Source organism: Balaenoptera ricei, chromosome 2, assembly GCF_028023285.1.
Source record: "Balaenoptera ricei isolate mBalRic1 chromosome 2, mBalRic1.hap2, whole genome shotgun sequence".
Taxonomy (NCBI): domain Eukaryota; kingdom Metazoa; phylum Chordata; class Mammalia; order Artiodactyla; family Balaenopteridae; genus Balaenoptera; species Balaenoptera ricei.
Genome location: NC_082640.1, coordinates 176,813,738 through 176,830,838, shown reverse-complemented (window position 1 = coordinate 176,830,838; position 17,101 = coordinate 176,813,738). Strand labels below are relative to the sequence as shown.

General features: G+C 41.4%; 1 protein-coding gene across 2 annotated transcripts; it reads right to left on the bottom strand.

The window, feature by feature from the left end:
- Positions 1–2,776: 2,776 nt before the first annotated feature.
- UBR7 (ubiquitin protein ligase E3 component n-recognin 7) lies at positions 2,777–17,022 on the bottom strand. 2 transcript variants are annotated; one of them, XM_059914869.1, is made up of 11 exons: positions 16,822–17,022; positions 14,758–14,891; positions 13,859–13,919; positions 12,881–12,976; positions 11,880–11,933; positions 11,222–11,327; positions 9,812–10,020; positions 9,496–9,645; positions 8,818–8,980; positions 7,369–7,430; positions 2,777–2,945 (listed from the first exon to the last, which is right to left on the bottom strand). In XM_059914869.1, exons 1-11 carry the CDS (start codon positions 16,969–16,971, stop codon positions 2,853–2,855), a joined length of 1,278 nt encoding a protein of 425 aa, XP_059770852.1. In that variant the 5' UTR covers positions 16,972–17,022; the 3' UTR covers positions 2,777–2,852. The 2 variants fall into 2 exon arrangements, with proteins under 2 accessions (XP_059770852.1, XP_059770853.1); XM_059914870.1 differs by lacking the exon at positions 14,758–14,891 and having other exon boundaries at positions 16,822–16,967.
- Between the last annotated feature and the right edge of the window lie 79 nt (positions 17,023–17,101).

The window sequence follows — 17,101 nt, the reverse complement described above, 5'->3', positions numbered from 1 at the left end:
CTTAACTAGGTCGCTGCCGAGGTCCGGTTATCACTGGGATTGCTCTTTCGATTTCCTTCCAGTCCACGGGGGTCCTCTGGGGGAGGTGGGAGAACTGCTGTCTTCCCAGCATCGATGGTTATATAATCCTGCGTGTTCAGAGATGAGGGCAGCTCCGGGCCTACACAGAGCACTTCGTTCACTTGAGCTTAACTCACCACAGGTGATGACCTCAAGCGTGAATCATTTCCAAGCAAGAGCTGCGGGGAGGCCAAAGATGGGCCTCTACACTGGCTTCTTGGTTTGTTCTCACATTTACTTTTGAAATAATGGCTATGGAATGGCTATGGATGAGGTGGACCTCATCTCTTCCTTGGCCTGTGGGCTCCCAGCCCTCTCCCCTGCACACAGGAGGACCTGAACCCATTGCGATAGGTCATGACCCACGCCCATTTCTTTGTACTCTGTTCATCTAGGCCCCAGAGGGAATCATGGGCCCCTCCCTCCTCAGGGGTGTCGTAAAGTGGGGGTGGGGAGGGGAGTGAAGCAGCTCTGCCAGCGGGACCTGGGATCAGGCCTAATCGGATAGAACAGCAGGAGAGACAGCAACCATCCCCGCTGCTGGAGCAGGGCCCCAGGGCAGGCAGAGCCGCCGAGTGGGCCCATTTTCTTACAGCCTGCCAAGGGAGGCTGTGTACATTTAAAAGTGACTAAAAACAATCTGAAAAACCACTATTCTGAATTGGTTTATTTAAACTTTACAGAAACCTGATTAGAGTTAAGTATGTAATTATAAGTCCAGTAACAATTCTACAAAAATGCACATACAATGCCAGAATTCCTTAGAAGTAACTAATATCATATTCTTGTTTTGCATAAAACATGCATTAATATCAACTGCCACATGTTGGCCAAAATCAGTCTCTACAAGAAGAGACGGTCCAATACAGTCAATAAGAAAACTAGTTGTTAACAATAGGTAAAAAAAAGAGGTTTTCTGGTTAATGTAAAAGGAACAGTACCTTTCCTAAAACAAGCCCTTCACCACTGGGTGATTTGTGTTGTGCTGCACAGTAATGCATCACCTCCAAGACTGGGTCCTGGCCTGTCATAAGGAAGGAAGGAACTTTCTGATAGTTAAATCAAACGTCTGAGAAGATATAAACTTTCAGGCCACACGGTACACAACTAGTACCACCTTGCAGAGGGGGTTCAAAAATCCTCAGATTTGGGACAGAGTTCCCAAGCTGGGGATGTAAACCATCTTGAAGATGCCGCGAGCTCTCACCCTAGCCTTTCCATCCTTTCTACAAGGCCAGCTCAGAGCACGCAGGCAATCTCCTGTGGCCACAAGACCGTCCAGCTTCACACGTCACTCTTCATGAGGATCTGTAATTAGGAGGTTTGATGCAGAAAAACGAGTTGTACTATTTCTTTAAGTCCTTGACTTTCTGTAGGCCTAGTTCAACTTATCCAGGGATTGGTGGGCACTTGTGACTGCTGGACACACAAAAAATATTAATATACACTTGTGGCCCCAAAGCCTCAAATGCGTATAGTCTCACACCTCAAAGTATGTCGTCTACTGTCAGGAAAGACCACGCTCCTCCAGAGGGAGAGAGCAACTGAGGGCTCTTTGTTTATCAAAAGGTGTTTTCCACATAGACTGAGGGGCTTTAAAGAGATTTCAAACCAACTGAAAGGACATCCCCTCAAATATGGGGTTTTATACAACATCCCATGAGGTTCTTCAAAAGATCTCACAGTCATTAGGGACTCAGCTGTGGACAGTAACGTTTATATACATAAAGCTCATCATGTGCACAGCCTAGGGCCTTGCTTGGGATCTCTTCCACATAGTCCCCCAACACAGAGCACTCACTGCCCTGCTCGCTACAAGTAAGCTAAGCCAGTATCTTTTTTCTTCAGCACAGATTTAAGGGGAAAAATAATAATTTATTGGGGGTTCTAATACCATTTTCTTAACGTAACAATATCAAAATAGGTCTGTTTATAATCTAGGCTTATGAATATCCCTGATAATATAAAGAAACCCAGAGGACTTTGTAAACCACCAAGATTTCACAGGGTAGTACCCAGTCTATTTTCTAGGCAGCAGAGAGGGACCAGTATAATGGCAGATTTTCTCCAGGAAGCCCTGTGAGCACTACAGTACTGAAATTCTAATATTCTAGTGCCAGTAGACTTGTGAATGAAATTTTCACTTTAAATTTATTAGTAAAATTTGTAACAAAGGTAGGCTTCCTCAATCCTGCCATCAGCCAATCTCCTTGCCTGTGATAAACATCTAGGACAGGAAACCATCAGCCCTGGCTACTCCAGAGGTTTGGCCTGGAGGAAGCAAGCTCTGAGATCCCTTCTAAGCTGTGACCAAACCTCAGAAAACAGGGATGTGGGAGAAGGGGCAGAACAGGCTTGAGGAAGCTTTGACCCAAGGCACCACGATCGTAGGGGTGGGGGGATCTATGGAGGTTGGAGCTGACAGGAAGAGAACTTCACAGAGCCGGTCCTGGAAGACGGCGGCTCTGTGACAGGGCAGACACACTTGGGAGTTAAAGAGCAAATCATAAGGGAAAAAAAAACCAAACTAGTTTACTTTCTCAAAACCAAATCAAACTTCTTGAAACTCATGAGCAAATAACCCTGGCTGGACTGGCGTGGTGGGGCTCAAGTCTGTGGAATGAGCTGCATTTAGCTGAGTCAGAAAGAAGAATGCTGGTTGTGAAATCAGCAGGAGGAGGCCTCTCCAAGGAGAGGACAGAAAGGGGACCAAAGGTGAAATATGCCTCTTTTATTCCTGGAACAGTAAGTGGCACCTTCACTGGCTGGATGAGAAGGCGCCATACTCCAGTCTAGCTGCAGTAATACTGCATCCCATCCACTCTTCTTCTCTTTTTTGACTGAAATTCTTCAAAGAACTGCTGGATGTCCTCTCTCTTAACCACCTGTTGAGGGAGAGCAAAGAATAGGACAGGGAACATCACAGAACAGCACTAACTGGCTGTAACATTCACAGTCAAGTCCAACAATACTGCTGATAAGGACTGTTTTAACGTGTAATTAATTATCCTATCTCCATTGCATAGACAAGCTCGTCCTGGCTCAGAGACCGGCCAGAGTCACGCGGCAGGCAGACAGCACACTGGTACGGAGCGTGGGTTCCACCACCGCCCTCGGTTTCCTCATTAGAATGAGATGAAAGCAGCACCCATCTAACAGGGCCGTTTGAAGAGCAGATGAGATGTAAGGCCTGTAAAACACTGCCCAGCACAGAGTAAGTTCTCAATGAATATCAGCCGAAGAGAAAAGTGGCGGAGCCAGGACGAAAACTGAGGGGACTAATGGTCGCCTGAGGCCACTGCCCTCCCTCAGGACACAGCTGTCTTGGGTATGTCCTTCAGTTCCGCAGAAGCACCCACAGCAAACAAAATCTGCTTTTTTTGAGATGTGTGCTCTCTCCTTTACTGAAAAAAAAGGAACCCCCAAACTCTTTCCTCTTCAAGAGTCCAAAATTACAGATGTTTGCTATATAAATAGAAAAATAATTGGCAAAAACTATGGAAGCAGTACTCCCAGTAAATGGAATATCCATGTTATGCAATAAAAATGAGAAATTTATCTTGTATTTTATCAGAAAAAGGACTAGAACATCACATAAAAGTGTTTCTATTAGCAAAATAAAATATCAAAAATAAGAAAATAAGGGGAAATATGGATAAAAAAGTAAACCAGGCCTACCCGGAAGGAGTCCCTGCTCACCCCAAGAGTGAGTCTGTGCCGCAATTGACAGGTTTGTTAACATGGTTTTTAATTACAAAGGTAACACATTCTTATTATTATAATGGAATAAAGGTGGGGCAGGGAGAGGGAGGGAAAGAGAAAAAGAAAAAGAAAGCACTGGAATACAGTGAGCAAGAGGGAGAGAGAGAGAAAGAGAAGTAAGAAAGAGGACAAATACTTGTGTGTAAAGCGAAAACTTCCCTCTCCACTCCCCAGGGGTAAGAGCGCGACATCCCCAAATGGCACAGGCAACCTGAATAACCCACTGGGGTGAGACATGATCTGACAACTCCTCGAAATGAAAGAACTCCACACCAGACTGGCAGCTGACACACCAGTCTCACAGGCACCAAGAGTCAGCTGGGGGTCAACCTGTGAGGAATGAGAACCCCTCACAGACTCAAGATCGAGATGCTCATGCACTCGGAGGCAACCACAGCTCAGAGCTCTAAGGCGCTGGGCTTGGGAACGCACACTTACAAATGCTAATAAATAGGATACTGGGGAGTTCCAATGTGAAGGATCTGTCCCTAGCTCGGATCACAAACATTAAATGCTGAAAGGCAATACAAGGACATTTCTCTGGCAAGGATATAGTAGGAGGAGACCTAAAAGCCCACAAATTACACAAATTAGAGCGTGTAATCTTTAGTTTCTAGGCATCCTCAAATGGTCACAGCCAACATGCAGAGTAAAAATGTTAAAGAATAAATACCTGGGTCCAATAATGAATCATTTTATTGGTTTGTCCTAGAAAATGTGTAGTGTCTAAGTGTTATTATTATTTTTTAGTCAGACACAAACATTAAATAAAGGGCAGTCCATCATTTGACAACACCCAGACCTTATTAGCATTCTCTTCTATAGCCAAATACAACCAAAGCAGACGAGCTTTATGACAACTTAAGGTGTTTGTAAAGATCTAGTTAGTAATGTCAAAAACAAACAATAAAAAATATTTTTCTGTCCTTTTAAATCATCACATCAGATTATCTCAGACTCATGAAGAATGGCTCTAGCTGTCACAAAGATCCACACACTGAAGACACATGTGAAGACTCCGGATAAAATTGTTTCAAATGTGAATGGAAAAAGACAATATACCTACTTTTTTTCTTTTATGTGAATTTAAGTGTGTGTCTAATAAAATCAATAAAGAGCACAGCAACCACAAACTACACAAAAGCAGAGGCAAGAGCATGTGCTTTGACACAACTGAAAGACCCTAAACGTCCACTAACAGTGCTGAGGTTAAAACAGTTACACCCGGGGCTTCCCTGGTGGCGCAGTGGTTGAGAGTCTGCCTGCCAATGCAGGGGACACGGGTTCGATCCCTGGTCCAGGAGGATCCCACATGCCGTGGAGCAACTAGACCCGTGAGCCACAACTACTGAGCCTGCGCTCTGGAGCCCGTGAGCCACAACTACTGAGCCCATGTGCCACAGCTACTGAAGCCTGCGTGCCTAGAACCCATGCTCTACAACAGGATAAGCCACCACAATGAGAGGCCCGCATGCAGCAATGAGAACCCAATGCAGCCAAAAATAAATAAATAAATTTATTTAAAAAAAAACCCAAAACAGTTACACCCATGGACCCTCTTAGTTCCAGTGAGAGAGAAGCCTGAGGCTGCATTAAGCAGAGGACAGCCTTTGCAACAGAAATGAGAATAACTGTCTGTTAAGAGCTGCTGGGAAGCAGGAAGACGTCCGTCCCTAGTGACAGTGAGGAACATTCTCTAAAAAATGAGAAAACCATTTAGGAAGTCTCTTTAACTTTGGACTCCACAATTCATTTTGCAGAAAGGCAGCATTGCCAGATATCCAGGCAGCTACAAGTTCTTCCCACATTTATGAGAAAGCACTCGGTTGGCAGAGACTTCTTCCAAGAAAGCAAGTTTCCGGGCATGTCCCGAGTGTCCGTCAGACCCATGTCTGACTTCATTTGTCTGTCTGGCTATAGCAGAGCAAAACATTTTTTGTCCAGAAGGACAACTGTAGGCCATGAAAAGAAAAGTTTTGCTTTATATCTGCCTTTGGAAGATAGAAAAGTATTCTAGAAGAAAAAGTCCATCATAAATGTATGAGTAGTAAAGGGCTAGGAAGTATTTGTAAATTCAACTGGAAAACTATTTTATAAATTAATTAATTAATTAATTTATTTTTTGGCCTCACCCCGTGACATGTGGGATCTTAGTTCCCTGATCAGGGATCAAACCCACGCCCCCTGCAGTGGAAGTGCGTTGTCTTAACCACTGGACCAGCAGGGAAGTCCCTGGAAAACTATTTTAAAAGATTACATGGGAATTCCCTGGCGGTCCAGTGGTTAGGACTCCTTGCTTCCACTGCAGGGGGCATGGGCTCATACCTGGTCGGGGAACTAAGATCCCACGTGCCACGTGGCCAAAAAAAAAAAAAAAATTTACACATTATAGAATTAGTGTCACCCTTAAAGGCATATAGACCGTCCTAACCAGCAAGAGAAATGTTTTAGCCCCCCAATATAAACTTCTTTTATTTTAAACTAGAACTCAAAAATCACAGAAAAGGGGTCTGGCTTTCATTTTTTTCTGCCTGGTCATTTTTCCTTCCTTCTCCAAAAATCCCTGCTTGAAGGTCGGGACTGGGAGAATCAGTATGGCTGATCCAACGGCCCTCTCCTAAGTTACAACTGTTCTCTCCAGATCACGGATGACTGCTCCGTCCCTCATCCGGAGGGTTGGGAAGGACTCCTGCTGTGGCTAGTCCATTGCTGTTTCACTACTATTGATTTCCCTTTCCTCTGCCTGCATTAAGCTCTCAGTCATCTTTTTCATCAAAGAAAATGAACTATGGAAAACAGTACGGAGGTTCCTCAAAAACCTAAAAATAGAACTACCATATGATCCAGCAATCCCACTTCTGGGTATGTATACAAGAAACTGAAAACACTAATTCGAAAAGATACATGCACCCTAATGTTCCCAGCAGCATCATGTACAGTAGCCAAGATATGGAAGCAACCTAAGTGTCCATCAACAGAAGAATGGTTAAAGAAGATGTGGCACGCACGCGCGCGCGCACACACACACACACACACACACAGACACAATGGAATATTAGCCATAAAAAAGAATGAAATTCTGCCATTTGCAACAACATGGATGGACCTAGAGGGTATTATTATGTTTAGTGAAATAAGTCAGATAGAGAAAGACAAATATTACATGTTATCATTTATATGTGGAGTCTAAAAAATAAAACAAGCAAATGAATATAACAAAACAGAAACAGACTCAGATATAAAGCTCAAACTAGTGGTTACCAGTGGAGAGAGGGAGGGGGAGGGGCAAGTGAAGGGTAGGGGATTAAGTGGCATAAACTACTATGTATAAAATAAATAAGCTACAGGGATATATTGTACAGCACAAGGAATGTAGCCAATATTTTGTAATAACTTTAAATGGAGTATAATCTATAAACATGTTGAATCACTATGTTATACACCTGAAACTAAAATAGTACTGTGTATCAACTATACTTCACTAAAAAAAAAAGATACTTTATTCAAAACATACAAGGCTATGATTAAAACTCTAACTCAACTTACTGTGCCTTCATCAGCAAATCTCTTGAAATAGTCTTTAAGTTCAGTCTTCAAGTCATTGTATTCTAAATCAAAACAACAAAAAAGGACATAAACTTTAGATAAGCCATTTGCATTTAGAAACAAAATATTTCTTACCATTGACATTTGAGTATGTTAGTCTAAACCACATTTTTCTTTAAGTGAAATCTGCATAGAAACGTGTTTTCAATTTCTCTCAAATTCCTCCATTTTGACATCTGGGACCCTTTTTCATTTAAAAACCCTCAAAAAACAGAGATATCCTCATTCCCAAAAAGATTAGCTAAGAATTTTTTTTAAAGTTTTCCATTTCTCTGGATTTCTAGTGCTTGAAATATCTTGTACTTGTCAAACATTAAGTTTTTTTTTTTTTTTTTTAAATTTATTTTATTTATTTATTTTTGGCTGCGTTGGGTCTTCGTTGCTGTGCGCGGGCTTTCTCTAGTTGTGGTGAGCAGGGGCTACTCTTTTGTTGCGGTGCGCGGGCTTCTCATTGCGGTGGCTTCTCTTGTTGCGGAGCATGGGCTCTAGGCACCACGGGCTTCAGTAGTTGTGGCACGTGGGCTCAGTAGTTGTGGCTCGCGGGCTCTAGAGCGCAGGCTCAGTAGTTGTGACACACAGGCTTAGTTGCTCCGCAGCATGTGGGATCTTCCCGGCCCAGGGCTCGAACCTGTGTCCCCTGCATTGGCAGGCAGATTCTTAACCACTGCGCCACCAGGGAAGCCCCAAACATTAAGTTTTAAAACTCGGGCACTCACTCAACAATTTATATTACGTACAAGGCACCTTGAGGGCTACAAAAATGTTTTAGATGCAGCCTCTATCCTCGGAAAGCTTTCAGTCCAATAAAGGCAAAAGGAAATTAATCAAACAGTTACAAATATAAGACAGGAATAATCAATGTCAAAAAAGGGGCACAAAAGTGGTTGCATCCGAGTAGAAATGGCTAGGATAGAAATCACTAAAATAAGTTGGGCATACTGGGGGAAAAAATGTAAAAGCCTGTAATTAAGGGTTTGGGAATGTTTCCCTTCTAGTGGTTTCCTGTGAACCACTGAAGCATCCTCAAGAACTGTCAAAAAGATGGCATGGTTTGCTCAAAAAGATGACACGTAATGTTCAATGAAAATTATTTCAGTGGATGGAAAAAGAAATTGATTTCCTTTTATTGTTTACTCATACATCTACCCTTAAGCAAAAGAGCATGTTACGGTTTCTCAAGCATGTAACCCTAATTCAATGAAAATAGCAGCTAAATACCCAGCAACATTACAATCAAGCAAGTGTAGGTGAGGCCTACTATAAAATTCCAAACTTAAACCATCTTTGTGTTAAATTAAAATAGGTATTAGTTGTCCTCCTTATACGTAACTGTTTTTAATAGTGAAGGAAACTTCATGAACTTCATGAACTTTCACAAACAATATTTACCACAAATAAGTTCCACTTGCTGGACTCTGTTCATGCTGTTAAGGGTGTCCATTAGAGGGTCTCTCCTGTCAGCCGCCTGGTCAACCTTGCCTTTGTTTTCATAAGCCAGAACTGTGTCACATTCATCTGTCAGGAACAGGATATCTAGATCGCCATACATTTTCTTTAAAAAATAAAACCAGTTTCCCCATTAGAACTGTATGTCATTCTCAGAAAGTCAACCTCATGAGAATCACTAAAAATTTATTTAATTAATACCCAGAAAAACCTGAGCCTTTTAGCAGAGTTGCTTGAAGGTTTTATTCTTTTTGCCCAAATCTCTTTTAGAAACCTCCCAACTTCCCAGTAGATATTGTACGATCTAAGAGATCTTTATTTAAAAACCACTGACTTACTGTAACTTTCAAGTAATATGTGTTTCCAAGCAATTTTATGATATAAAAAAGATAAGCTATTTTCCACTGAAATGAAGCTAAGTAAATAAAAAGTATTGCATAATTCTTAATTTCTTCCATAAGCATTAGGACTGCAAATACTATTTCATAAATTTGCTTAATATAAAAAAATTTTCAGTTCTCTATACTCTAATATCAGTTTTATAAATATACTTTTCAGGTGCTCTTATTTTAGGCATCAGTCCACAAAACATACTAATATTGAACTTGATCAGGTACTTACCATACAGTCTTTGCAGGTACATAACTTGCTACGCCAGTTCAGGGGCCAATAGGTGGCGGTGTCTTTCTTTATAAACTGCTTAGCTTTAAGCTCCTGAAGTCTGCAGCCGGACTGTGATTCTGTGTTGAGATGCTGATTCTTAAATGCTGTCTGAAATTAAATTAAGTTTTGAAGTGTGTTTTTTAAACTATCATAGTTTTCATACTTTAGATTTTGTCAAAGAATTTATTTAGGCAAAGGGTACAATTGAAACCCAAAGCTATATAGCTTACAGAATTAATTTTGCTTAAGTTTTCATGCTCAGATTTCATGTTACCTGGAGATCAGCTTCAGAACTAGAGCTGGTACATGGTTCGTTCATCTGCTCTGCTTTAAATTCCTTCTCAGCAGCCCTTCCACGTTCTGGAACATCCTCTTTGAGGGCACCATCATGATAAGCTCCATTTTCAGGTTGGATAACTTCCTGGTCACCTACCGCATCAACATTCAGCACCAACCCATCATCTTCAGCAGTTACTTTGGTTACTGTGGGTTCATTGAAAAAACACACACACATATCCACAGACCAGTTAGCCAATGAAATCACTTAGTCTGATTAAAACATACTTCAGAATCTGGAAAAGGAGAAAGTCAACCTTAATCTCTGGAATAATACGAAAGGAAATAACACTTTTTTAGGTTATGCCTGCCTAATCCAAAGAGTCAAACAACTGAAAAGATCATTTAAAAATACCAATCACTACTTAAGCACTTTCTACGTAAAAGAGAAAAAAAAATACTATACATGTTAAAGACAGAGAGGGACACCTCAAGAAGCAAGAGGCAATAGGAAGAGATTTAACTGCAAATACAGGTAGAAGGGCAGTTTTAGAAAAAACAACAGCTTTTCTTTATGAGAGAAGGAAATCAGAAAGGGTGCATGTAGAGACAGAAATACTGTGAAGGAGAGAAGAGAAATGATAAGGGAACTCAGTTTGCATGATGGCATCTCAGTTTAGTAGGAAATGAGGCCATCTGCTGACAGGGAAGGAAATGAAGGAGGGGCAGAGGGGAACGGTTAAAAAAACCTGATGAATGCGAAATAAATTCAGGTCCAGCAGAAAGTGAGATTTAATTGGAAAGGGTATGAACAGAAGAAAGCACACCAAGTTTAAGAACTTTGAGACAAATCAAAAATGTCTGATGCTGCTTGTGGTTTGTATGGTGAAGTGTTCCCTAAAGGTGAGAAGGGCAAGAAATTATGAGGCCAGAGCAGCAGGTAACTGCCACTTTAAAAATAAACACATATAGCATTACAAATAAAATAAAATATTTAATGCCTCAAGAACATTCACTGCTGATTAGTGGTTTGGGGTCAATTTCTTAGAGTATAATAAAAGCACTATATGACAAACTATACCACCACCCTCTCCCCAACCAATAGCATGTCTTACATTTAAGAACAATGTTTATCTCTTTATCTTTCAAAATCCCATTCAAAACTGCTTCCTCCATTTTCTCTAATTCTGGTCTCACCCATACTCTGCATCATGCCATTTAAGTACAAATTTGTTCTTGGTAGTCTCCCAATCTATCTATAAGCACCTTGTGGAGAAGGAACAGATCTTATACTTTTTTCCGCAGAGTCCAGTTAAAACTAGTTGATAAAAATTATGTACTGAACATACAAATTGTTCTGAACGTACAGCACAAGTTGGTGGAATACCAACTCCACAGAGACATTTACCTGCCAAATGTGCAGCATAAGCCCACAAGAAAGAACAGCGTTTCATGCAAGCCTGGCACACCATCTCTTGGAAATCTCCACTCTCAGGGGGAATGGCACCAAGATGCTGTGAACACAGAAAACCGAACATTTTCCTTGTGATCACTAAGTTGTCCAAAAAGCCCATTATTTTATAAAATATTGCAGGACTTCCCTGGTGGTGCAGTGGTTAAGAATCCGCCTGCCAATGCAGGGGCACGGGTTTGGTCCCTGATCCGGGAAGATCCCACATGCCATGGAGCAACTAAGCCAGTGCACCATAACCACTGAGCCTGCACCCTAGAGCCCACGTGCCACAACTACTAAGCCCACGCGTCGCAACTGCTGAAGCCCAAGTGCCTAAAGCCCGTGCTCCGCAACAAGAGAAGCCACCACAATGAGAAGCCCACGCACCACAACAAAGAGTAGCCCCCACTCGCCGCAACTAGAGAAAGCCCGCGTGCAGCAACGAAGACCCAACGCAGCCAGGGGGAAAAATATATTGCACTAGTATGCTGATCATATCTTTACTATATTTTTAGAAGAGTAATTATAACATAAAATATAGTAAATTCCAAAAGACAAGATCTTTTCTCTTTTTGTAAAGACAATGTCTTTAAAAGGTAAAAGCTCTCCTTACCCTTCCATGGAACCAGTCTTCACAGACTACACATTGGATCATCTCATCTGGAATCTAACACAGGAAAGCCATTTGTTTGTTAATGATTACAGCGAATTCTGGGATACCAAAGTAAATCTGGCACACGTTAGAATTAGACATTAAATAATTCTCTACCAATTCTGTAAAACTGCTATCCACATGCCAGAAGTCAAGGGGACAGGGAGAAACAGCAATTTAAGGGGCCAAAGAAGTTCATTCTCCACGAACTGGTGTTACAGAAGGAATACATTAAGTTAAGCACTTTGTGAGCAATTATCAAAGCTTTCATATCAGTTACTTAATATCTGACTCCCATAAAACTTTATAAATAAGTAATGTATTCTCACTTCAGACATAAACCCAGGCCCAGGGAGGTAATGTGAATTGTAGCAAGTTGCAGAAGTGAATGCACAGAATTTTCACTTTTGTCAAAATAAAGGGAAACTAGAAATTAAAACTCACATTCACTCACTTATATGTGCACAGAAAAAGGTTTAAAAATACATATACCAAAAAGTGTTAACAGTGGTTGTTTCTGGGAGGTAAGAAGGTACACGAGTGAGGAAGAAGAAAAATTCTTTTTAAATTTTGTGTGTACTTCTAATTGAAATTTTTAAGAGGATCCAGTTTGTACACCCTATTTCTTTCCTTGCAGGGATGCAAGAAATTGAAGGTCATTTTCTGGAGAGTATTCAGGGGAATGGAGCAAACAGGCAGGCAAAGAGGGGGAGGAAGGAAAAAAGTTCTGGCCTTGAGAAAGTCCTGTCCAATATTTCATTCTCATGATACAAGAATGAGAAGAATAGTTGGGATCTGTTCTGGTTGTAGCTCCAGCCCAGATTCATAAGAAGGGATAAATCTAGAATCCTTTCACAATCCCCAAATCCCTGCTGAACAGCTAAAGGGTCAAATATGACAAAAGGCTGAAGAGTGAAGGCTAGAGATGACACAGTCCCGGTGCTAACCTCTAAATCTCTTACCTCATCTTCAGGATCAGGATAAGGTCTCTTGCAAATGCAGTACAATCCAAAAAAGTTGTCATTGTACTTATTGCCACAATTTATCTTTGCTTTGTCCTGAAAGATATTAATTTCAATATATAATATGGTCTAACTTTAACTATAATTTCATGCATCATGAAATTTATGCGTTCAATAAATTTGTGCATTAAATATCTCCCCCCCCCCGCCACAGAAGCTGGTCTTTAACTTTCAAAGTACAAAGGAAAAAAATTCATTCCTATTAAAGGGATACTTTTTCCAGGATACAGGGAAAAAATAAAATTTATTTTCTATGCCTTCTTTGTAGCAATTGGGGGAAAATGAATCATAAATATTAATTATCAACCTATGTAAGCTGACATTGGCCTAGAATTTCAAAAGACTTCTTAATGCCCAGCTGTGATAGCCAAAGCCCCCAGGTTACTAGGAGGTAAAAAGCAGGCAAGGAAATTGTCTAAAAATAATCTTTGAGGAGGGAAAAAGCATGACAGTTTTAGCAATGACTGAACAATGTAAAGTCCCTTATTTTCTCTTTCATTTCTGTTATTTCATTGAAAGCGTATAAGCATAGTTTTTATTATCCAAAAAGCACTGAAAAACTTCTGAGTGCACATACCCACTCATTATTACCAAGTTTTATTTATTCAGTTTTTAAAGTCAACCCTTTTGCTTTAAAAACCTTAAAGCATAAGCACAATCAACATAATTAAACCTGAATCACTTTAGAACATTCCCCCCCAAACCCTTCATATTAATTACAATCTATACTGTAGGCTCTGAAAAGGTTACTTAGTTTTCCAAAAAGTAATAAATGGGATACAGTCTAATATTGATTTGTCCATTTACAAAGAATAAGCATAAGAACTGCCTTTTTGGAAAATACTTGGTTTTTATCCACTCGGACAAATATCGATCACAGCTACTTTTCATGCATTTATAGTTACCGTGCTTACTTACAGGAAATAATTTACATTCCAAATTTTTAAACTTGTTGTTTCCACAATCACAACGAAAATTTCTGAAACAAAGGAGGAAGAGCCGATTTTAATTTTTCTTTTAAATCTAATGACTTACTCTTTAAATTCATGTCATAGCCTCTTTCAACTGGCTTCTAGGATCTAAAAAGTGACCTTGGTTGTTGTTCATGTAGCCATCCAGAATTTCTCCAAGCACATAACAATAAAAGATTTAATAATTCTAAAGATTAACATGCATAAAGACAAATATCTATATTACACAAACACTAATAAAATAATGGCAGAGCAGCAGGAGTAGTTTGAGTTTGCACCATAATTTTATTTTAAAAGGCCCTCTGGGGACTTCCCTGGTGGCGCAGTGGTTAAGAATCTGCCTGCCGGGCTTCCCAGGTGGCGCAGTGGTTGAGAATCCGCCTGCCAATGCAGGGGACACGGGTTCAAGCCCTGGTCTGGGAAGATCCCACATGCCGCGGAGTAACTAAGTCCGTGCGCCACAACTACTGAGCCCACGTGCCACAACTACTGAAGCCTACGCTCCTAGAGCCTGTGCTCTGCAGCAAAAGCCACTGCAATAAGAAGCCCATGCACCACAACAAAGAGTAGCCCCTGCTCTCCACAACTAGAGAAAGCCTGCATGCAGCAACAAAGACCCAACACAGCCAAAAATAAATAAATTAAATAAATAAATTTATTAAAAAAAAAAAAAAGGCCCTCTGGAAAAACTGCTCTCTCCAATTATATTATATAAAAACACATCACATTTTACCAGTGCACAACTACTTTGAATGCCAAAAAAAAAAAGATTAAGAAAAAAAAGTGCAGCTGGAAAAGAATCTAAATATTTGAAAAGCATTCAGCATCAATTTCTGACCGTTTTACCTTTTTGTGTATAGCTCAAAAAGTTTATGACTTCCATGACATTCATAACTGCAAGCTAGGCAAATTCCTGCTGGTTCTTCTCCCTCTGGGGTGCAGGTACTACAGGCATATAGTGCTTGTCTCTTTACTGAGCCCTAAAAGACAGCCCCAAAATGGAAAAGGAGAGAGAAAAAATGGAAAAAACATGGCAGAGTCACCTAATGCCCATACTATGATCTAAGAAATAACTGAAATCAGATTACCTGTGGTCAAGATTTTCCTATAAAAAACACTGAGGCTAATAAAAAAGCTTATTCAACAGAATACCAAAACACTGTTGCATGTTTCATACACTTGTGCTTGTTTTCATATAATTTTTTCTTAAAGTGATAGAAAGAAGTTTAATATTTTCAGTCAGCTGTGAATAAGCTGGTCTGCTTAATCATTTCAACACATAAAAATGTAGGAAAATGTGTGTAAGTTTATGTAAGTAATAATCATACTTAATTTTGGAAAATGCTTGTGGTTCCACCAAAGAGAAAACCAATGCATTAAATGAATCCCTTTGATTTTTAGATGTATGCTGAAGTATTTAGAGGTGTGGTGTCATGGTCTGCAACTTATTTTCAAGTGGTTGAGGAAAAAAGAAAAAAGAAAGTCTATTACAATGAAGGGGTAAAAGAAAAAACAAATGTTGTAAAATGTTAAAAAGTGAATATATGTGAAAGTACACAGGTGTTCATACTATTATTTTTTCAACTTATCTGTAGACTTAAAATGTTTCAAAGTAAAAAGCTAAAAGAAAAACAAGCAAATCCTGATAATGGATAGTACCCTCTTCTGGGAAGGGGGGAGACACAAGGAAGATACAAGGAAGCTTCTGGTATGCTGGTAATGTTCTATTTCTTGATCTGGGCAGTAGGTACCTGCATGTGTTTTTGTTTATGCTTTCCCAACACTTATACATGGTTTGTGCACTTTTCCACATATTTCACTACAATAAAAAAAATGTTAAGGAAGTCTGTTTCAAAAACCTAACTACATTTCAAAGGTAACTTACATACAGACTTTTTAAAAAAAGGAAAGCAGAGAAAAAGTTGTTTCAGTGGTGACCAAAGGTTTTTAAATACCAGCCAACATTAAACACATCTGACACAAGGTGTATTAAAAAAATGTAACCACTTTGCAGTGTAAACTCAACGGGACAACGATGACAACTGGTATTATGATCTCAGTCCACACCACAGAATGACCCCAAGTCTCCCTCCCCATCCTTCAGCGTTCCACTCCACCCCCTTGGAAGGTAACCTTCCTCCTACCAATTCTCACCTCTTATTAGTTTTCTTCTACCCACCTTTCTCCATTTTTGTACCTAGAAATATAGGATGAGTCACCAAACACGACATCACACCCCCTCAAACCCTTGTTCACAACATCTTCCAAATGCTTTCTCTCCTCCCCTCCCCTCCTCTGCCAGTGCCACCAGCTGTTCGGGTTCCGGTCTATCCCCCTGGGGGGCAGACTGCAGACAGATGCGGTACTTGCTTCTTCTCTCCAAAAAACCAGCTAGCACTTGTCAAACTAAATTGCAGAGGAACCAGCTGTCCAGGAGCCCAGCCCACACGGGGAGATTTTCAAATCCCGAGCTCTCTCCTTTAACTCTGTTTTGACTCTCCCATTCGATTCCTAATAAATGCTCTGAGGATGGGAAAAGTAGGGACAAAGATGTCTGGATATGAGAGGTCACGGGGACGGTTTCGTGAAAAGCAGCTGAGGCACCGAGAAGAGACGGGAAAGGAAGTAAAGAGCAACCGCTCCAGGGCCAAAGCCTGGAGAATCGTGGGGGGCCGGACGGAGGAAGACCGAGAAAGAAGGAGAGCCCTGCTGGACACAGGCTGAGAAAGGGGGCTCAGGAGACTAAGGGTAATAGGACAACTGGGCCTGCGATGGGGAAACGTACGACGAACAGCGGCCCCGGACCACCACGGGGGTGCCGGCCGCGGTAGGCGGGAAGAGGGTAAGTCCAGCGGGAGAGAGAAGGTGCAGGGGAGCCTGGGGAAGGCGAGGCCCGGGCCGCGCGCCCACCTGCGAGTAGGAGCACTTCTCCGAGTCGCTGCCGCCCAAGACGGCGCACGCCTCATTCTCCAGCTCCTCGTCCTCCTCAAGTACGTCGACCAACGATACCACGGGCTCCAGCTCCGCCTGCCGCCCCGCTGGCTCCTCGGCTCCGGCCATGCTCAACTGTCACCCGAACCGCCTCTCGGCCGCGGCGGAGGCGGGAAAAGCGGCCGCGAGGGGCGGGGCCGGAGGAAGCGGGGCCGCAGTGCCAGGCACCAATCCCAGAGACGGGGAGCGAAGGAAGGGG

Bases quoted from the DNA above. Each gene is read 5' to 3' on its own strand.
- UBR7 (XM_059914869.1), bottom strand. From the start codon at position 16,971: ATGGCCGGAGCCGAGGAGCCAGCGGGGCGGCAGGCGGAGCTGGAGCCC. The intron at 11,934-12,880 runs GTAAGAGATTTA...TTCCTGTGTTAG, and splicing joins ATCCTGATCCTGAAGATGAG to ATTCCAGATGAGATGATCCA. The intron at 9,646-9,811 runs GTAACATGAAAT...ATTTAATTTCAG, and splicing joins GTTCTGAAGCTGATCTCCAG to ACAGCATTTAAGAATCAGCA.